Source organism: Schistocerca gregaria, chromosome 3 (assembly GCF_023897955.1).
Source record: "Schistocerca gregaria isolate iqSchGreg1 chromosome 3, iqSchGreg1.2, whole genome shotgun sequence".
In the NCBI taxonomy this organism is placed as follows: Eukaryota; Metazoa; Arthropoda; class Insecta; order Orthoptera; family Acrididae; genus Schistocerca; species Schistocerca gregaria.
In genome coordinates, this window is record NC_064922.1 from 848189147 (window position 1) to 848211913 (window position 22767).

The window sequence follows — 22767 nt, forward strand, 5'->3', positions numbered from 1 at the left end:
TTTTTTTGTAATTGAATTAAGAGTATAAAGACACTGTATATTACATTGAAATATTTGGGTTAAGAAAAGGGGCCTTGCTTGGAGTGATTTTTCGATTTAAGACTTGCTTTTATTGATTTCCACCTTTGAGCTCTCACGTTTTCAAATCTCGTCCAGTGCAATCCCTAACAATCAGTCTTTCCTTCTCATCCCGTCTGGTAAGTCTCCCCTGACCCGAGTTTCTGGGTGACTTTTCTAAAGTGTGCCCCCTTTCGCTAAGCCTCTCCAGCCCTTTTCCTACACCCCTCACCCCTCTTCCTTTCCCTTCAACTCTTCTGCTAGGAGGAGGAGCCACTGGGTCCGAAAGCCTGTAAAAGCTAAATCATTTTGTGTGTGTGTGTGTGTGTGTGTGTGTGTGTGTGTGTGTGTGTGTGTGTTTTTCCCTGCCATCGCTTGGTGAGTAGATTTTTTTATCTGTTCATTGACATTATTTTGAAAATTTGTTTTGTTTGGGTTCCATGTTGTTGAAAAATATGTAACCAGGCTGTGTATGTTGTTCATTCTCCCTTTATGACTGTTTCACTGTCTAATGTGGCACATTCACAGTTTCTCATCTTCTCTCTTGGACAAGGTGGTGTAGTGGTGGGGGGAGTGTGCAATCCGGTGTGAGAGATCTGCATGCGTGCAGAGTTCTTGACTATCCCTAAGCTAGACAGAGGTTGATGCTCTCATTCGGTAATACCTTTACATTACAGAATACTTGAAGATCAGTTTTATCAAGAATGGAAAGAAGTTTTTAAAAATTTGCAATATATATTACTATTTGTTTCAGTTCCAGCAATTGTGCATTTGTTCTGCATTGTACAAACTAGGTCCAACTTATTTGTTGCTAACTTAGTTCCACAGCCGCACACCATTGAACAAGAGATTGGTACCTCACAAATAAGAAATCTGGAGAGATCCTTGGCATATTCGTTTGACAGTTTTGTCTGGGTATAGTGACCCAACACAGTGGGTTTGGTTCTTAGGATTCCTTTTTCCAAGCCCATTACACTTTTACATTTTCCAAAATATTTGAACTTTATGTTAGTAATGGAAAGTCCTCATAGAATGAAAATAATTTAAGAGTAAAGGTGTATAGTAGAGGTGCTGATTTGTTGTCAGGCACACATCACCTAGAATGTAAACTTTGTGAGTTTCTTGACTAATCAACACTGTAAGGCTATGGGCATACTACGAGGTTAATCCCAAAAGTAAGATCTCCTATTTTTTATAAGTACATAGACCTGTTTATTTCTACAATGGTTTACATCAGTGTACAGCTTGAACATTTAGCTATTTTTCGACGTAATCACCTTTTCTCTCGAGGCATTTTTGTAGACACTCTGGCAGTTTTTGTATGCCCATGTCATACCAGCTCGCCGCCATGCTGTTCATAAAGTTATGAACCTCTTCTTTCACCTCGTCATCAGAGCTGAATGGCTTTCCGGTCAAATGTTCTTTTAACTTAGGGAACAGGTGATAGTCACTGGGTGCCAAGTCAGGACTTTAGGGTTGGTGGGTAATTATGTTCCACTGAAACTGTTGCTGAAGAGCAACGGTTTGCCGAATGGTGTGTGGGCGAGTGTTGTGATGGAGAATGTGTACGCCCTTGCTCAGCATTCCCCTTCACGCATGCTTTGCTCAAGCTTCAACACTGTCTCCTCAGAAATTGATGCTCTCCCGCTCCTTCATTGATCATGAATTTCGGTCCGACTAGCTGCAAACTCTCTACACCACTTACGAACATTTTTGACATTCGTGCATGACTCACCATACACTTCTGTCAATTGGCAATGAATTTGAATTGGCGCAGTGCACTTTGCGTTCAAAAACTGAATAACTGCATGCAATTCGAGCTTGGCAGTAACATCCAATGGGACCTCCATTCTCAACAGCTGCCAAGCCAAGACTGAACGCCTCAGCACAGCGTGCGCATGTTTACACACAGCGCGTGAAGCACTCTTCCTAACAGTGTGACCAACTGCCACACAAACAGAGTCCTGTACTTATAAAAAAAATAGATTACCCTTGTGTTTTATACCATGCATTTAATCTGGAATTCACATCAACAATACAGACAACTCTTTGTTGGTAATTTCGCCCCACCCCCCCACCCCACAGTGCATTTCATTTGACACTGGCCACATGTGGGACACACACTCTGTTTGTATGATCACTCTGTAAACTGAGAACCATGCGGGGAAGGGGCGGCACGATGAATGGCAGTACAGTATGACTAAGTATCTGTTACCTGCCTAGCAGTGCAGTTATGTTGAGAATATATTGCTTTTGATCAACAACACCAAGGATGTTGCAGTTTTGTGTCAACACAGCATAACATTAGGTAAAGCAGTATTAGGGATTATATTTATTTATCTGTAATCATTCAGCTATCATAACAGTTAGTCAGTGAGGTGAACTTTGATTGCCTGTTCAGTTTTTGGTACTGTTGTCTGGAACATAATGCATGTAATATTCCTCAAACTGTGACGGGTTTCTCTCAACATCTATTGTAACATGTTATGTATCATATATTGTAGTCAGAGTATACTAAATATACAAGGGATGTTCAATAAGTAATGCAAGAATTTTTCCCCCCTTGGCCAGTTTCAGATGAGTAAATAGGGAAATTGTTGTGAGACATTATAGCACATCCTCCTCCAGCTCTTATAGTTTCATGAAGTGAGTCATAGGGCAAGCTATCTGTCTTCATCGCAACAAAGTCACGCAAACTTGTCCATTCTCCCGCCTGTCAGCCACACACTCATAGCTGTGAATCCTGCAATATTGGAACAAACAGATCACTGCTTAACTAGATGTCTCTGTTGGTAGTGCTGACACACTCATCCATCAGTGGGGGTACTCAAAGATGTGGGCTCACTGGGTTCCTCGTCACCTAGAAGAAGACCATAACGAGCAACAAAGGACCATCTGTGCAGAGTTGGTTGTGTGTTACAAGACTGATTGTAACAATTTTTTACTGTCACATTGCTGACACGCCATGAAGCGTAGTACATCATCTCTTGCTGATGGTCAAACACCAGCAGTCTCTAAGTGATCAAGGTCTAACTTCACTGCCAACAGATGCAACCCCAAATCATTCCCCTCCCTCCCCTCCCCCGGCCACACCATGGGAGGAACGCCAAGCTAAGACTGGCAGTGAAGCTTATACACCCCAGTACATATTATGTAAAACAGAAGTTGATGGGGAATCTTTCTTGTCAATGAAACCTCATTTTTTTGTGGAGCATTTAGAGGACAAGTTTGGGGAGATGGAGGGCTTGTCCAAAATGCAGTCAGGGTCGGTCTTGGTCAAAACAGCATCCTCAGCCAAGTCACAGTCACTACTCACCTCTGATGACAAGCTGGGGGATGTTTCTGTTTGCGCCACGCCCCATAAGAACTTAAATATGGTCCAGGGTATCATATTTCACATTGACCTTCTTTTGCAGTTTGATGATGAGCTGCGCGCCAGTTTAGAGCAGCGAGGTGTCCATTTCATCCGGCGTGTCCACCAGGATCCGAGGGATAATTGGTTTCCCACCAGTGCCTTCATCTTGGCCTTAGAGGGTGACACATTGACTGTGAAGATCAAGGTGATGGTCTACCACTGTGATGTAAACCCATATATCCCTCCCCCGATGTGGTGCTTTAAATGCTGGAAGTTTGGCCATAGATCTTCCCGCTGTACTTCCAGCATCACCTATCGGGATTGTGGACATCCTTCACATTCCAATACACCCTGTGCCCCTCCTCCCACCTGTGTCAACTGCGGAGAGCCCCATTCGCCTTGCTCGTCAGATTGCAGGATTCTCCAGAAAAAATGAAAAATAATGGAGTACAAGACTCTGGACCGACTGACCTACACTGAGGCTGAGAGAAAATATGAGAGGTTACATCCTGTGCATATGACGTCAACCTACACTGCCGCTATGACATTGGTTCTACCATCTTCCGTTTTGCTGCGTACAGTTAGCTCTCAGAGCTGTCAGACTCCACCTGCCTCATTGATGGTGGGTGACGTTTCCCTCATTGTTGCTCATGCACAGCTTACTTCAGGAGCAACACAACAATCATTAGGGACGTCAGTCCCCATTTCTCAGCCGGAGAAGTGTATGTCTTCTTCGGCTCCTCTCACCAGAAAGGGATCCCTTGGGTCACTCCCTTGCCAGGTTCCTACCAGTGGCAAAGAGCTGACACCTATAGTGGCTGAAGCAACCACAGGTACCTGGTTGTAGGGCTTCATAGTCCTCCTCAGTCCCTGAGACTGAGTCAGTGAAGCCCTCCCAGTTGGACAAATCTAAGGGAAACCTAAAAAGAAATTGCTGTGGATGAGGTGGGGATTCTGGCGTCGGCTGAGGATCTATATCTCGCTGGGCCCTCAGACACAATGGATGTCGATCGCACAGGTTCTCATCTGGTGGCAGCAGGTGACCCTGTGTCGTAGACTGCCTCACTTCGTGCCTTCTCAGTCTCATGATCACGTAATCTTCCAGTGGAATTGCAGTGGTTTTTTCCACCTACTTTCTGCCTTGCCCTCCAGGAAACCTGGTTCCCGGCAATGCGGATCCCTGCCTTCCACGGCTGTAATGATTATTACAGGAACCGTAGCGACTATAATAGAGTGTCAAGGTGGAGTTTGCGACTGTGTCCTGAACTCAGTATGTAGTGAACCTGTGCCCCTTCAAACCCCTCTTGAAGCTGTTGCTGTCAGGATATGGACGATGCAGGAAATAACTGTCTGCAAATGTGTATCTTCCTCCAGATGGAGCAGTACCCCTGAACGTATTGGCTGCACTGATTGATCAACTCCCTAAACTTTCCCCACTTTTGGAGTATTTTAACATGCATAATCCCTTGTGGGTTGGCGCCAAGCTTACTGACCGAGGTTGGGAGATCGAAAATTTAGTGTCACAACTCAACCTCTGCTTCTTAAATACAGGTGCTCGTACACATTTCAGTGTGGCACATGGCACATATTCTCTCAGTTTGCAGCCCTGGCCTTCTCTCATCTATCCACTGGAGAGCACATGACAACCTGTGTGGTAGTGGCCACAGACACCTACCCAGATGGGCTTTAAACAAGGCAAACTGGGAGACCTTCAGAAAACGCGATGCCTTGTTCTTTTATTGGATGCCCCCGATGAAAGACAGTCCCTTGGTAGTTGTCGTAAGTCACTGATGCAATTAAAGAGCATTGGCGAGCTCTGCAGTGACATATGCAGCACCCTTCCGTACAGCACCTAATAGCCTTTAAGCTTCTCCATGCCTGCATTCGCCAGCTTATAAAACAATGGAAACAGGAGTGTGGGGAGACGTATGTGTCTACCATTGCATGCCATATGTTACCTTCTCAAGTCTGGATGAAGATCAGACATCTCTTTAGGTACCAGACCCCAACAGGTGCCCCTGGCATTAACATCAATGGCGTGTTATCTACTGTCGCAAAAGCGATTGCCGAGCACTTTGCTGAGCACTACGCTTGAGCCTCTGCATAGGAGAACTACCCCCAGCCTTTCACACCCTCACACTGCGGATGAAAAGGAAAGTCCTCTCATTCACTACATGCCACAGTGAACCCTATAACACCACATTTACAGAGTGGGAGCTCCTCGGCGCTCTTGCACATTGCCCTGCCACAGCTCCTGTGCCGGATCGGATCCACAGTCAGATGACTAAACTTCTCTCATCTGACTACAAGTGACATCTCCTTGGCATCTTCAACCGGATCGGGTGCAATGGTGTATTTCCATCTCTGTGGCGGGATAGCACCATCATTCCAGTGCTCAAACCTGGTCAAAACCCACTTGATGTGGATATCTACCGGCCCATCAGCCTCACCAACTTTCTTTGCAAGCTGCTGCAACGTCTGGTGTGTCAGCAGTTGGGTTTGTCCCAGAGCCACTTGGCCTACTGGTTCCATGTCAGGGCGGCTTCCACCATGGTCGCTCTACCACTGATAATCTTGTGTCCCTCGAGTTCGCCATCCAAACAGCATTTTCCAAACACCAACATCTGGTTGCTGTCTTTTTTCTACTTATGTAAAGCATATAACACGACCTGGTGACATCATAGCCTTGCCACATTGTATGAGTGGGGACTCGATGCCCACTCCCGATTTTTATCAAAAACTTCCTGTCGCTCCGTACTTTCAGTGTCCGCAAGATGGTGCCTCCCATAGTTACCCCTGTATTCAGGAGAACAGCATTCTGCAGGGCTCCATATTGAGTGTATCTCTCTTTTTAGTGGCTATTAACAGTCTAGCAGCAACTGTAAGGTAGTCGGTCTCACCTTCTCTGTATGCAGATGACTTATATATTTCATACTGCTCCTCCTGTACTGGTGTTGCTGAGCAGTGCCTACAGGGAGCCATCCACAAAGCGCAGTAATGAGCTCTAGCCCATAACTTCCAGTTTTCAGCTGCAAAGTCGTGTGTCATGCATTTCTTTCGGCATCACACAGTTCATCCAGAACCAGAACTTTAACTTAATTATGATCCACTCATTGTAGTGGAGACATATCAATTCTTAGGACTGGTTGTCGAAGCCCAGTTGACTTGGCTACCTCATTTTTGTCAGCTTAAGCAGAAGCGCTGACAGCACCTCAATGCTCTCCACTGCCTGAGCAACACCAACTGGGCTGCAGATCGCTCTACTCTGCTGCAGCTCTACAAAGTCTTTGTTCAATCCTGCCTTGACTATTGGAGTCTGTTTACGGTTCGGCAGTGCTCTCAGCATTGCGTTTACTTGACCCAGTGCACCTCTGTGGCGTTCGCCTAGCGAGAGGAAGTTTTAGAATGAGTCTGGAGACCAGTGTCCATCCATTGAAGGTTAGGCGTGCACAACTGCTCGCCAGTTACCTCGCACGCATTTGTAGTCTCCTGCGTATCTGAATTACTGTCTCATTTTCCCAATCATGGCGGTTCATCTTGCGCATCGGCAGCCCAGGTTAGGGCTTACGATTGCGGATCATGTCCAGTTCCCTCTGTCTGAACTGGAGTCCTTCCTTCATTCGCATACACCTCCATGGTGTACACCTAGGCTGCAGATTCTTTGGGCATTTTGCATGGCCCTAAGGACTCCATTAACCCTGCGGCTTGCTGCTATCACTTCCTCACGATTCTCAAAATGTACCGGCGCCATGAAATGGTTTACACTGGCAGCTTGATAGCTTTGCGTGTGTTCATGGAGGACATATTGAACAGCATTGCTTGCCATATGGCCACAGTGTTCTCACTCCAGAGCTGGTGGCCATATCTCGTGCTCTTGAGCACATCTGCTCATGCCCTGGCAAGTCATTTCTCCTGTGTGCTGACTCCTTGAGCAGCCTACAAGCTATCTACCTGTGCTACTCTCACCATCCTTAGGTAGCATCCATTCAGGAGTACATCTATGCCCTGAAACGGTCCCATTGTTCAGTGGTGTTTGTGTGGACCCCAGGACACGTCAAGTATCCCAGGCAATGAACTTGCCAACAGGCTGGCCAAACAAACTATGCAGAAAATGCTGCTGGAGATGGGCATCTTTGAAACTGACCTGCGTTCTGTCTTATGTCACAGGGTTTTTCAGCTTTGGGAGACGGAATGGCATAACAGTGCACACAACAAACTGTGTGTCATTAAGGAGACTATGAATGTGTGGAAGTCTTCCATGCAGTCCTCTCACATGGAATCAGTTGTCCTCTGCCGGCTTCGTATTGGCCATACTTGGCTAACGCATGGTTACTTCCTGCAGTAGGATGACACACGTCGGTGTTGCTGTGGCTCGTAAATGACGGTTGTCCACCTCTTGCTGGACTGCTCACTTTTAGCTGCTCTGCGGTGAACTTTTAACTTTCCCAGCACACTACCTTCGCTGTTGGGCAACAATGCCTCAATAGCAGCTTTAGTTTTACATTCCATTCGTGAGGCTGGGTTTTATCATTTGATCTACGTTTTTGCACATGTCCTTTGTCCCTCTGTGTCCTCCACCCTAATGCTTTTAGGGTGGAGGTTTTAATGTGTTGCAGAGTTGCTGTGGTAATCTGCTCTCATGTTTTGATCTCTTTTACATGTTTCGTGCGTGTCTCTGGTTTTCTTGTCCATTTTAGTGTTCGTTGCCCTTCTGTCATTCTTGTGGTTTTGTCCTTTCTTCCAGCTGTGTTTTGTATGCCTTGATTATTTTACTCTCTCTCTTGTGGAATTATTTTAATCGGAATGAGGGACTGATGGCCTAGCAGTTTGGTCTCCCACCCCCCACCTCCCCTTTAAACCAAACAACCCAACTAATCGTATGTGAAGTCTTGCCTTATATATACAAATTGTAACAGAAGGTGTGATGTAATTGTGTCCAGAAGAAATGCTTTCTACTATGTAGCAGAAAGTCAAAAATTTATCAAAGCTTTCAGCCTCCAGCTCGTAGTTGCAATGGAGAAGAAATCTATATTAATGCAATCTGCAGTTTTATGTGAATGCATTTTTAAGATGCAGCAATTCAGAATTTGAGGATACTAATGCTTGCAATCTGAAGAACACACACCTCTCTCTCTCTCTCTCTCTCTCTCTCTCTCTCTCTCTCTCTCTCTCTCTCTCTCTCTGTGTGTGTGTGTGTGTGTGTGTGTGTGTGTGTGTGTGTGTGTGTGTGCGCGTGTGTGTGTGTGTGTGTTTCTCCCCCTGCTTAAAGAAATGGATGTCCAGACACTGAACTTCAAACCCTGTGTGAAGAAATTCAAAGAGGGTCTGTCGGTAAGATCCTTCAGCTACACAGGGCATTAAATCCTAATGTTCCTTCCTTCCTCTGTGCAAATAATATCTTATAAAGAGTACAAGGCAAGTTTGACAATAATTGAAGTGTATGTTATCCTAAGCCAACTGTTGTATTTTTGGCTTACTACCAGTGTCTTGCACATGCCTTAGATGTCCTTTCTCTCTTTTACTGTAAGTAATTCAAAATTCAAATATCTTTTCATCTTGTTTCAGGTACATGAAGCATTATCGGAGTATTCCTGGTCCTCATATTGTAATAGTTCCAAAATCAACTTTAGCTAACTGGATGAATGAATTTAAAAAATGGTGTCCTACTCTTAGAGCAGTATGTTTAATTGGTGATCAGGAAACAAGGGTAATTATCGCAGCAGAAATTCTAGTACTTTTACCATAGATGGAAACATTCTAAATAAATTTTTTACCTTATTTTCAAGCTATTTTTGGATATAAGAAAAGAAAGTAGCTTCAAATCATATGTATATTAACATAACTTTCCATTGTTCTTCCAGAATGCTTTTATACGTGAAACGCTGATGCCAGGCGAGTGGGATGTCTGCGTAACATCATATGAGATGGTTATTAAGGAAAAAGGTGTCTTCAAAAAGTTTAACTGGCGCTACATGGTTATAGATGAGGCTCATAGGATAAAAAATGAAAAGTCAAAGCTTTCTGAAATTGTACGAGAATTCAAGACGACAAATAGGCTTCTGTTGACAGGAACACCTCTCCAAAATAATCTCCATGAGCTGTGGTCTTTGCTAAATTTTCTACTTCCTGAAGTATTCTCATCAGCAGATGTAAGTATATTATCATCCTGTAATATAATAATGTGTGTAATGTCATACATGTGCAAACAGGAAGATAAAAGAACACTGACAATATTGCATTTGTTGCTGTTATTTTTTGGAATGTATGTTGCAGTGACAGTGTAGATCGAGGTTTAGGTTATGCTGAAAGACAAAAATAATTGTGAGTTGGCAAATCAGTATCAAATGCTTCAGATAACAATTTTTTTTTAATCATAATAATTTCTTTTAACTGTGAGTGTCAAATATTTTTACTGAATTATGAAAATTAAAGTTGCTACTCACCATATAGTGGAGACGCTGAGTCACAGATAGGCACAACAAAAAGACTGTCACAAATAAAGCTTTTGGCCAGTAAGGCCTTCGTCAAATAGATGCAAACACCCCCCCCCCCCCCCCCCCCCACACACACACACACACACACACACACACACACACACACACACACACACACACACACCGCGCTCTCTCCAGTCCTGTGTGTATATGTTATGAGTTGCATTTGTGTGTGTGTGAGAGAGAGAGAAAGAGATCTATTTTTTTATTGTTAATGGCCATTTCGATTAAAGTCAAGTGTTTACCTGTCAAAAAAGTTTTTTGAGTGTTTGCGTTGAAAATTGCAGTTCATTTGCAGATACCTACAGGTCAATTCCTTTTCTACAAATCAGTTTAATGTTGTTGGTGTAAAGAAGTGCTTTTAACACTGGCAAATCATTCATCTGTACACCATGCTTACCTTAACTCTGTCTGCAAAATGTGTCATTGACGTAGGTATTAAATTAATAGTGTTACGAGGATGAATTAACTCATTGCCTCACTCCTTTTTTTGCTGGTACTGTCTCTGTGGCTGCAACAATAATGATGTGTTTTCATACAGGCCCTGAATTGCTGGTATCAAATGTAAAGGATGTACTATATGCTTTATTATATTCCATTGTTTTTCTCTTATAACATTATCTAAATCTGACAGCACACACACACACACACACACACACACACACACACACACACACACACACACACACACACACAGATATATGCTGGCCAGGTAAAATATGGGTCCTTCACTACAAATGCACATCAGGTTTCATTTCCTTTCATGGGAGTACAGGTCACGCTGCAATTGAGGGGTTACATGGACAGCAACACTGCATTGGCGTGTGAAGAGTTGGAAATTTGTGTTATTTAGGAGCTGTGCCTGGATGGCTGAGGCAGTTAAGGCAACCATTCTACAGAAGCGCAGCATCCAGGTTTGAATCTCAGCCCAAAACAAATTTTCAACTCAGATCACTGATATATTTCAGTGCCCCAATATTTCCACTGTTGGCAAAGTTGAATATTGATATTCACGGCCACTCTGCCACAGTGTGTGTGGTGTCTGTTCTGTTGGACATGTCTCTCCCCCCCCCCCTCTCTCTCCCCCCCCCCCCTCCTCACACACACACACACACACACACACACACACACACACACACACACACACACACACACAGGATGAGTCAAAAAGAACTATACGGCTTTCGAATGATATAGAAATTTATGGAGATAACTTACAGAACAGAATCTATAGGTGTGTCATTGTGTGGCAAATAACCACAAGTTTTACATGAAAGTGTCAAGTGCCATTTTGTTTCGATGTGAGTACCATTTGTGATGTGGCAAACATCCCGTCAGTAATCAATTTCTTATCACATTCATTGCACCAAATCAGCCGTAACTTGTGCAGTGGCAGTGTAGATTTGATTTTTCGTGTTAGCTACATTATTTGGTTGGGGAGGAACATATACACAAACTCTAATGAAACCTCAGAGAAAGATATCCAGTGGTGTCCAGTCTGGAAAGCAAGGTGGCATGCAATTGGTGCTTCATGGCCAGTCCACCAACCTGGGAAGCGAGTATCGAGTAAACCTTGAACTTTCATGAGGAAATGAGGTGGTGCACCGTCTTGCTGCTATAAACCATCCCGTCTCAGTCATCTTCATCTATCTGTGGAATTAAACAATGGAGAATCCAGGATGGGCTGTAACAATATTAGAGAAGCAATAGTTGCCACCCACCATATAGCGGAGATGCTGGGTCGCAGATAGGCACAACAAAAAGATACGCACTATTATAGCTTTGGCCATTAAAGGCCTTTGTCAACAACACACACACACACACACACACACACACACACACACACACACACACAAACTTACACAAAACTGCAATCTCAGGCAACTGAAACCACACTGCGAGCAGCAGTACCAGTGCATGATTGGAGTGATGACAGGGTGGGGTTAAGGAGGAGGCTAGGGTGGGGAGGGGGAGGGATAGTATGGTGGGGATGGCGGACAGTGAAGTGCTGCAGTTTAGATGGAGGGCAGGAGAGGTGCCCTCTGTCTAAACTGCAGCACCTAACTTTCCGCCACCCCAGCCATACTACCCCTCCCCACCCCAGGATCCTCCTTACCCCACTCAGTCGCCGCTTCCATCATGCACTGGTGTTGCTGCTCACAGTGTGGTTTCAGTTGTCTGAGACTGCAGTCCTGTGTGTGTGTGTGTGTGTGTGTGTGTGTGTGTGTGTGTGTGTGTGTGTGTGTGTTGTTGTTGTTGTTGTTGACAAAGGCCTTAACGGCCGAAAGCTTTAATTGTGTGAATGTTTTTGTAGTGCCTATCTGCGACTCAGCACCTCCGATATATGATCTGTAGAATTAAAAAGTTTTCAAGTATATCCAGATACACAATACCAGTGACAGTTTTCTCCATGAAGAAGAGAGGTGCATACACTTTCAGTTTGTTAAGAGCAAAAAAAACCCCACAAGTGTCCTTATCTGCATCACTAATGTGCTGTGCCATTGTAAATCTATGGTTTCAATTGTAAATGTCCATACAATTTTCCTCAAAGTCTTTTGTGGAATGCCAGTCTTGCAAGACACACATAGCGTTGATTTTTGTGGACTATGGGCAGAGATCTTCCTAAGCTGTTAGACATCATCATAAATGTGCAGGCAACCTGATGATTTATCGTGTCGCAGTGAACAGCAAACAAATTTGAGGTTGTTTGCTATAAAATGACACATCTATTGATTCTGTAAGATCTCAATAAATTTCTGTATCATTCCAAAGTTATGAAGTTTTGGCACCCTGTTTATCGCATTTTATTTGAAATTTCAAATCATATTTTTAAAGGACGTGTCACTTTCATCTCCATGCACTGGTAATTTAATGGTAGTCCTCATGCAGCAGAGAAATGATTAAAAAAAGTTGAGTAATTTTGTTTACCGTATTTACTCGAATCTAAGCTGCACCTGAAAAATGAGACTCGAAATCAAGGAAAAAAATTTTCCCGAATCTAAGCTGCACTTGAAATTTGAGACTCGAAATTCAAGGGGAGAGAAAAGTTTTCGGCCGCACCTCCAAATGGAAACAAAGTTGGTCCATTGTAATATGAGACAGAATTTAGGTCGAATGAATGACGATATAGCTACAGTAGTTTGGTTCGAGTCATGAGCTTAGCAGTTAAGCTTTACCAGGTAGCCATTGCTATGTGTCAGGCAGCCATTGCTATGTGTCATGTGTCAGGCAGGTCTGTATTTATACGGGTACCCTTCCTCTTTCACATGCTTCTTCTGGTTTGAATTGATTGCTTATTTTTCTTTGATCTAAGTGCCGTTCTCTTTGTTATAGGTGTCTACGTCACTGTAAGCTGAAAATGCATTACTGTACTGTGTCATGCATTGTTTGTCGCATTCTGATAGTGTGTGTTTACGACCTGTTGCCGATCGCGGCATGTCTTGCTTTTGTGCGCACTAATGCCGCTTAGAGAGAGAGGGAGGGGGGGGGGGGGATCGTCTCATTAGCGAAACGATGGCAAGAGACTGCTATATATTGTTACTTACACTGCTGCTTTCTTTCATAATGATCCACAAGAGCCAAATAATAAACTGCGTATGACAGATGTTCTGAACGAGAGTTAAGTGAAAATTTTTCTCCATTTGAGAATCTTTGCAGGCGCCTCTTTAGTACATTACATTCTGCACAGCAATCAGTATCTTAGATTTAAAAATCTAGCCAATTGCCCTTGCTGCATTTTTGACTGCATCACTATTAGGCATAAGAATAATACGAATGTAAACATGACATGATATGTATGTTCTTCCGCGTTTGCTGTGGTCTCACTCTAGTTTCGTAGTTTATTAGGCAGACAAGATTTAAATGAGATAGCAGCAAACACGAAAGAATGCATGGCAAAATGTTAATATTCTTATTATTCTTATGGTGAAGAGAATACTGTAAGTGATTCACAATTCACAAAAGTTCCTATTAGCAATCATCTCTTCTCACAGGTAGGAAAAAATTCAGAACGTAGAGTTGACCACCTTGACAAACACCCTCAACAGTCTTGTCAGTCGGATTTTCGTAGTACTTCTCTTTGTGCCTGCAAAACATGCCTGTGTAGCGCTACATATATTCGACGGCAGAAGTTAGTTGTGGCGTCACCTACCAACATTTTTCAGAACTGCCGCATACTTTGCACTCGATTCTAAGCTGCAGGCGGGTTTTTGGATGACAAAAACCAGAAAAAAAAAGTGTGGCTTAGATTCAAGTAAATACGGTATGCCTGTATGCTATGAATAAAATATTTAATAATTATTTCTGGGCATACTTTTCTTTTTGCTTTTCAGGATTTTGACTCTTGGTTTGACACCAATAGTTTCCTAGGTGACAATGCACTTGTGGAACGATTGCATGCTGTAAGTAAAATAACACCTTTGTTCTATTGGTCCACATACATTGTAACAATACCCCAAATCAGTGAAATTCATTTTGGACATAAATGTAACAGGTACTGCGGCCATTCTTACTGCGACGCTTGAAGAGTGAAGTGGAAAAGAGGCTGAAACCCAAGAAAGAAGTGAAAGTTTATGTAGGACTGAGTAAAATGCAACGAGAGTGGTAAGGAAATGCAGGCTAAAATGGAGTATTGCGCCTAACAAATACTGACACAGTATAAATAATTTGTGATAGCTTTGGCATTGCTTTAGTTTTATTGTTTTTTAAATGTATATTACTTTGTCTGTACATGACCTAATGTTTTTCTGTAATTTAGGTATACTAAGGTCCTCATGAAAGATATAGATGTCGTGAATGGTGCGGGAAAAATAGAAAAGATGCGACTGCAGAACATTCTGATGCAGCTGCGCAAATGTTCCAATCACCCGTATTTGTTCGATGGTGCAGAACCTGGACCACCTTTCACCACAGACGAACATTTGGTACAGTTTGCTCATCTTGCCTAATTTCAAGCTTTTTGTTTCAAGTTAAACTCATTTTATATTTGTACTAGCTGACGAACCTGGTTTTGCCCCAGTATTCATTTTGCCAATTTTCTATTACAAACAAAAATGAAAAATGAACTGTATTTGTAGTGTAACATTGAAAAAATTTCAGTTCTGTGTATTCGTGAAAACACTTTTGATATTATGAATCAGTCATAGAAAGAAGTATGTATGACATGCAGATATGTAAGTACAATATCCAAATTGAGAAACAGTATGCAAAATATAAATTCTCTCTAATGTTTATTAACTATGAACTTGATTATAAATAATATTTCTAGTTACATTTCCAGGCAGTTGGAAAAGTGCAGTGTGATTCTGCGAACATCTCTATAGCAGCTCCTCTTCATAGCTTATAGAAGGCTATTGTTTTTGCCTGCATCTGTTTGCACTTCATATTTGAAAGTTGTCAGGTGTCATCTATTTCCTTAAGTTATTAACTGTAGGAGTGTATTAGCATTATAGAATAAAGTACTAAAACTTTATGCACGATGTGGCACATTTTCATGAAGCTCAGGTTTACAATGTCATATCTCCTGAACTATGTATGGTATCACAACATACTTTTGTAGGTGCATTTAGCGGCTTATATGGATACTGCCAGAATTTATTGTGATTACAGTTAGTAGTGCGGAAGTAATAAATTTAAACCTTGTGCATGATGCAGTAGTTTTTCATGCATCTCATTGTTTACGATGTCATATCTCCTGAACTATGATAGGGAGATGTTCCCTACCCACACAGTAGTTGTTGCCTGACAGTAAGGGATGTGTATATCAAGTTTAGTGGCAATCAGTCCAGTGTATTATGAGGGGACGTGGAAAACACACACATTTTATTTTTCATTTGATAAAAGCTTGTGACGCAGTATGAACTGTTACCCATTTAGTGTTACAGTTTTCTCGAGATGTTAGGTGGAGTTTAGGCAAAGAGCAGTAGGCAATCAGATCAGTAGCAAGTGTGAATTTCCCTTTGTTCCTAGTACTCTACATATACTGGAAATTATTTAATGAAAATGATCAGATTTGTTGCTTGTAAAAGTAGTTAGTTTGCATATCAGCAGGGATAGAAGACATTATGTATTCATACCCCTTAATAAGGCACTCTTCACCATTCTTTACACACATTTATGTATAGTTTTTTCCATAAGATTATCATTCTTCTCATGTTTCCTGTTGTCGTCGTCGTCGTCGTCGTGCCCCCCCCCCCCCCCCCCCCCAAAAAAAAAAAAAAAATACTGTTGTTTCACGCCACAAATTCAAAGTACTTTCCTTGTGTGGATGTTGGTTGCTGTGGCAGAAATTGCCATAGCAAATGCAGGCTGGTAATTTTTTTTTGCCAAATGTGCTGTATGTCATAACCATGACAGGCATTCCTGAGAATATTACACAATTTGCTTTGTTTAGTTCGTGATTTTTGTGAAGTGCGTGTTTTGCTGTGGTTATCTACCACTTACATTTTGCCATGCGGTTAGAGGCCCCATGTCGCGAACTGCGTGGTCCCTCCCGCCGGACATTCGAGTCCTCCCTCGGGCATGGGTATGTGTGTTGTCCTTAGTGTAAGATAGTTTAAGTAGTGTGTAAGTCTAGGCACCGATGACCTCAGCAGTTTGGTCCCTTAGGAATTCACACACATTTGAACTTACATTTTGCCTTATACTGGATTTTAAATGTAGAAGTAGGTTAACTTTCAACCTATCTCAAAAACTGATAAAGATATTGAGAAAATTTTCAGTTTTGTTTTGAGATCAGGATGTTGGAACTATATCTTAAAAATGCTTAGCCATCTTGGAATACATGGCCTAGTTTTGGTACCAAAAAAAGGCAAAAAAAAAAATTCTTGCGGCATTTTCTAAAGAACCACCCATGAACTAATGGTGCCTCCATAAGCCTCACTGTAGACTACGTCAGATGGAAAGGGGGGGGGGGGGGGAATTGCCATTTGCCTAAGCAGGAGGAAGTGCGTAATCTTTATACTTTGACCCTATGCTCTACGATAGTGACACTGAGACAATCCTTCTGTTTGTTATACAAACGGTCCATAGCCTAAGGGCTAGCCAAAACACTTGACCCTACCTTTCCATCACCAATAGAACCCAACTTATGATCCCCAGAAGAAGGTATGAGCTCCAGAAGAATCCTGTTCTTATGCACAGCATTTTGGAACATACTAGGTAGTGCTTGCTGTCGCAATAGGCATGCAAATGTAGTAGATGCTGCTTATAAGGAACTGTGTCGAAAGTGTTCTGGAAATCTAGGAATGTGGAATAAACTTGAGATCCCCTGTCAATGGCATTCATTACTTCATGTGAATAAAAAGCCAGTTGTATTTCACAAGAACAATATTTTCTGAATTCTGCTGGCTATATGTCAATGGATGGTTTTTCTTGGGGTATTTAATAATGTTCAAACACAGTATATGTTCCAAGATATTATTGCAAATTTATGTCGGTGATATGGGTCTGTAATTCAGCAGTTTACTCCTATTTCCTTTCTTGAGTATTGGTATGACCTGTGAAACTCTCGTGTCTTGAGGTAAGAATCTTTCATCGAGCGAGCGGTTGTATACGATTGCAAAAAAATCAGCTATTTCTTTAGCAGACTCTGAAAGGAATGTAATTGGTATACTATCTGGAGCAGAAGACTTGCATTTATTAAGTGAAAAGCTGCTTTGTAACACCGAGGGTCTCTACTTTCAAGTTACTCGTGTATGAAGTCGTTCTCAATTTGAATTTTAGAATATTTACTGCACCTTCTTCGGTTAAAGGATTTCAGAAAACCATATGTTGTATCTGCACTTTAGTGTCATAGTTGTCATTAACATTATATTTGCTTTTCACATAATGAAAATATTGATTTTCTTGCTGTTGATATACTTTCATACAGTCAGAATTTCAATTGTGTTTTTAAAATTTTAATTTTAATCAATTTAGATTGAACCAGGTATTTGTTTTCTGGGGCATCTACTGAATCTTTATTTTGTTACAGCAAGAGGGCAACAGTCAATTATCAATTGGTCTCCCATCTTATTTTATCTGCCAAGGGGATGAAAGTTTTACATTAAGTTTTAACTTTCTGCATGTTTTTAGTTAGGGGGTTCTGTATTTACAAAGAAGAAGTAATAACCCAACCACATTTTCATGACCTGTTGTGTTAGTCTTTTTTTGTATTAATGCATCAGTATTGTAAAAGTGTATTTTAAGTCAAATGCAGTGTTAATAGTTTTAACTTTCTTGCTTGTGAGTGAGGTTGGTAAACAGCACATGAAGTTTTGATTAATTTTTCATGTTTCAGTGTTGCAGTCAAATATTTTAAACATAGCTATTCTCAACTTGAAAGTTGATTTGAATGCCACACTATTTTACAAGGGCTGGTCCTGTTGTCATTACCTCAGCAACCCTGAAGTAGCATGTTACGCTAGGCGAACAATGTGCTGCTGACATGAAGGCATTTTACAAAAACAATGACAGCTACATTGCCGTGCAGCACGTATTTCATGGTCATTACAATATTGCCTGTCGTGCCCCAGTCCTTTCGGCAGTTGCTGTCAAAGTGTGAGTACAGAACTTCAAGTAAATGGGTGATACAGTGTAAAAGAGGGGTGCAATTGCAAAATGCTTGTGCACACAGAAGAATATTGCAAGATTGGAAGAAGCCTTCAGCCAAAGTCCTGTGTGTTCTGATCAGACAAGCGTGTGCTGGAAGTCGACACATTGGATTGCAATGTTGAACAAGGAACTGCAACACCACCCGTACAAAATTCAGATAGTAAAAACTGAAAACAGTTTCTGGTATTGGTCGCTATCCAGTCGGCCACACTTTCAAATACGCATGCCGCCAGTCACACCGCTGCGTTTCCTATAGCTGCCACCGTGGCATGAGGGTGATCCCATGAATGATTACACCACTGCCACTGAGATGCCAGAGCTGCAGTGGCAGGCGTACTTAGTGCAAACATTTTGTGTGTTTGTCAGTTGAATAACATTTACAGACTTTGAGTGGTCAGGACTCGACATTTTCTGAATGGACATTGTATTGAACAAACATCATGCAAGGAAGACATAAGAGGTCGTCCTCCAATAGAGAATATGGATTTGCTGGAACTCGTGAGTCCAGTCCTGTGTAACAACCTGATAATGTGCAACGGGGCCAACTTTTATTTGTCAGGCTTTGTTAACAAGCAAAGCTTTAGATACTGGTCATGTGAAAATCCTGAAATGCTTTATGAAACACCATTTCACAGCCAGTAAGTGATAGTGTGGTGCAGCATATCATCATTTGGAATAATAGGCCATCCTTGAACTTATTTTTTTATTTAATTATTTTTTAAGACTGTTGCGACAATGCTGGTACTGTGAATAGAGAATGTTATGTTCACATGTTGAACCATTTACCAGTGTGACAGGTTGCAGGTCTTCCTGTAACTGCAAACACATTCTTTCAACAAGACGGGGCCACATGCCATACCTTGATCTAGATCTTCTAGTGTGACCAACCACACACTACCTAGGAACTGAAAGATCGAATTTGCGAAAAAAATAATCAAATTCCAGTATCAATTCTGCAAGCTGTGACGTCTAACTTCCATATAAAACCTGACTTGTGTGTGTGAAGGAAAGTGGTGGCTACCCACTTAATGTCATTTTAAATTGGTGGCATTATAAATTTGTGTTGTATACCTTTTATATCACTGAATAAATTTGTATCATTGTTGGAGGTTTCAGAATCACCCATTTCACAGCCACACCTATTATTAATCAGCCATTGCCAGAGGTGAAAGAACCTGTAGGAAAAACTGGTGTTCCCGGTCACACAAGAGAAGGCAGTGCACGTTATGTCCGCTACAAATAAATAACTGTCATGTAGCTCCCAGCCTTTCAATTTGATGCCACTTTGGTTACTTCTGCTTGATTTTGTTGTGCCTATTTTTGGATCTCCTTGTAATTTACAAAACTGACTCAATGCTGTAGTAGACTTTTTCATCGTAGAAAAATCTGAAGTGGAAGTGAGGTCTCGTTCCTCCTCATCTATAGACTGCAGAGTCAGCCTTTGCTTTCCGTAATGTCTCGCTGCAGTAATAATTGTATTTGAATCATCCTGAACCAATAATAATATATTAAAAACAAAGATTCCAAGACTTAACAAGCGGGAAAGTGCTGGTAGACAGGCACAATAAATAAAACACACACACAGAATTTCTAGCTTTCGCTGAAGAAGCAACTGTCGGTTGCGAAAGCTAGAAATTCTGTGTGTGTGTTTGTGTGTTTTATTTATTGTGCCTGTCTACTGGCGCTTTCCCGCTTGGTAAGTCTTGGAATCTTTGTTTTTAATATATTTTTCCCATGTGGAAGTTTCTTTCTACTTTATGAACCAATAATAAATTATACAATGTATCCAACACAGTGACTATTTTAATATTAGTGGAAATATAGAAGAAGTTCACAGTGAGTCATGTAAAACAAACTGATGCAGGTGTATAACTGCGGCAAGATGGTGATTCTTGACAAGCTGTTGCCGAAGCTGCAGCAGCAGGAGTCAAGAGTTCTAATCTTCAGCCAGATGACTCGAATGCTGGACATCCTTGAAGATTATTGCCTTTGGAGAGGATACATGGTGAGTGAAGTTTCTTCAGGTAATAATTATGATTAAGATTTTGTGGCACTTGAAACATATTCATATTGCTACTGTAAATTCACAATAATAAAAGAAATCTAAAGAGCAAAATAAAAAAAAATATAAGCTTTAGAGATAGTTAAGAGTGTGGTAAAAGGCAGCAATCACAAATACTTTCTTTGGTTTCTGTTGAAGCCATAATTGCATGTTGCTTTCTGAGGAATAAAAGTATTGAACAACTGGGCAAAGTAGATACAACCAGAGGGTGTACATAGTACACATAAGCTCTCTCAGTTTGTTATAACTTATCTTCTTTTTGTTCTAAGTTTGTTTGAGAGATAGAATGCATGGGGATTTTGCTGCAGTGTGGTCAAATTGTTTCACGTGATGCATGGAATTCACTGCTGTTGGAATTTTTTTCACTTTTGTGCATTTTGAGTTGTAATGTTACTGACTTGTTGTCCTTGTAAATCATGCAACTTTGAATTGAACCAGTGCGCTGTTTACTTATGTGCAGCACTTCTTCCTTACACTATTTTGTTTTATATCAGGACATCCACTGCAAGCCACTTTACACCACATCACAGAGTGTACTTCATATCAACAAGTTTTCTGTCATTCCATTCACATATTTATCAATAGAACACTGACTGACTTCATGCCTCTGTCCATACCCTAATCTTTGTTGTCTTATGCCCTTGCTCTCTGTATAAGATAAGTGTGCTGGCAGAAAACTGTCCAACAGTTTTCCTCAGATACCAAATTCCAGATTTTTTTTGTTTTGTTTTTACAAGAATAGTGTCTCATTTCTTCCATAGTTTCTCTCTTAAATTCTCCAGTCATCCTTCTTACACTTTCATACTGGTTATATCCATCTAGCAATGTGTGCCTTATTAGATTTCTGCTGGCGTGTTTGCTTAATAAATACTGAAGGAGTACTGTAGAATACTCCTGAATATTTAAATAATGCGACAACTCCAGAAAGTTTAACAATAACCTTATAACTTGATACTGTTTGGTTCTTGATGTGTGAGGTAATTAGCAATAAACTCGTCAAACATTCTCTTCACTTTCCTATCTTTCTATGGAAAAAAGGCAGAAAATCACCATACTTTCCATGCCTGCATTAGCATTGATCTGATATTGTTTCTTTTATAGGGATATACAGAGGGCATTCAGTAAGTAATGCAAGGAATTTCTTTTTCTTTTCTTCTCGGCCAATTTTGGTTGAAAAATTTCTCAATTTCTCGTGGGCCATCATGAATATTCCCACATCAGCCCTTATGGTTTCATGAAGTTCTGATAGATGATGGTGTCTGTAATGCAGGTGGGTTTCAAGCAGAAAACCAGAGCATCACAAATATTCATAGGCGCTTGTAGAATGTCTATGGAGACCTGGCAGTGAACAAAAGTATGATGAGTCATTCAGCAAGGCATCCATCATCATCACAAAAAGGTCACGCGTACGTGTCCGATCTCCTACGTGCCAACTGGCTGCACACAGCTGTGACCTTTGCAATATTGGAACATGCAGGCACTCACATCCAGGATTATAGATGGATCACAATCAAACAACTCGCTGCTTGACTGGACGTCTGTTGGCAGTGTAAAAACACTCGTCCACCAGTTGGGGTACTTGAAGGTGTGTGCTCATTGGGTTCCTCGAGATCTAACAGAAGACCATAACAAGCAATGAAGGACCACCTGTGCAGAATTGCTTACGCGCTACGGGGCTGATTGTGACAAATTTTTATTGTCACAGTGATGAAACATAGGTTCATCACTTCAAACCGGAAACAAAATGGCAGTCCATGGAGTGGCATAACACCACCTCTTCTCTTAAGAAAAAGTTCAAAGCCTCAACCTCAGCCAGTAACTTCATATTGGTGGACTTATGGGACTCTGAAAGAATTGTTCTGTTTGATGTCTTCCCTCATGGAGCAACATTCATCTCCGAAGTAGTGCTACCCGCAGGAAATTTAAGAAATGACTTCAGCATGTTCGTTGTCACAAAAATGCAAATAAACTTCTCCTTCTCCATGACAACCCAAGGCGTTGTGCAAGTCTGTGAAGCCGAAAGGAGCTCACAAAATTCATTGGACTGTTATTCCTCAACCACCTTACAACGTGGATCTCACACCTTCCGACTCCAACTATTTGGCCGAATGAAGAATGCCCTCTGCAGGCAGTGGTATGTAGAAGATGGGTAAATTATTGATGCACCAAGGCACTGGCTCCAGCGGTACCATGTGGGCATACACTCC

At 41.6% G+C, this 22767-nt stretch overlaps 1 protein-coding gene across 1 annotated transcript in view; it reads left to right on the top strand.

The window, feature by feature from the left end:
• Positions 1 to 22767, top strand: part of LOC126354756 (chromatin-remodeling complex ATPase chain Iswi) — a 124210-nt gene that overhangs the window by 42479 nt on the left and 58964 nt on the right. The window contains exons 5-10 of the mRNA XM_050004638.1: positions 8978 to 9119; positions 9274 to 9561; positions 14238 to 14306; positions 14399 to 14508; positions 14663 to 14828; positions 20363 to 20503. Of these exons, the coding sequence (XP_049860595.1) occupies positions 8978 to 9119; positions 9274 to 9561; positions 14238 to 14306; positions 14399 to 14508; positions 14663 to 14828; positions 20363 to 20503 (916 nt within the window). The remainder of the gene's footprint in view (positions 1 to 8977; positions 9120 to 9273; positions 9562 to 14237; positions 14307 to 14398; positions 14509 to 14662; positions 14829 to 20362; positions 20504 to 22767) is intronic.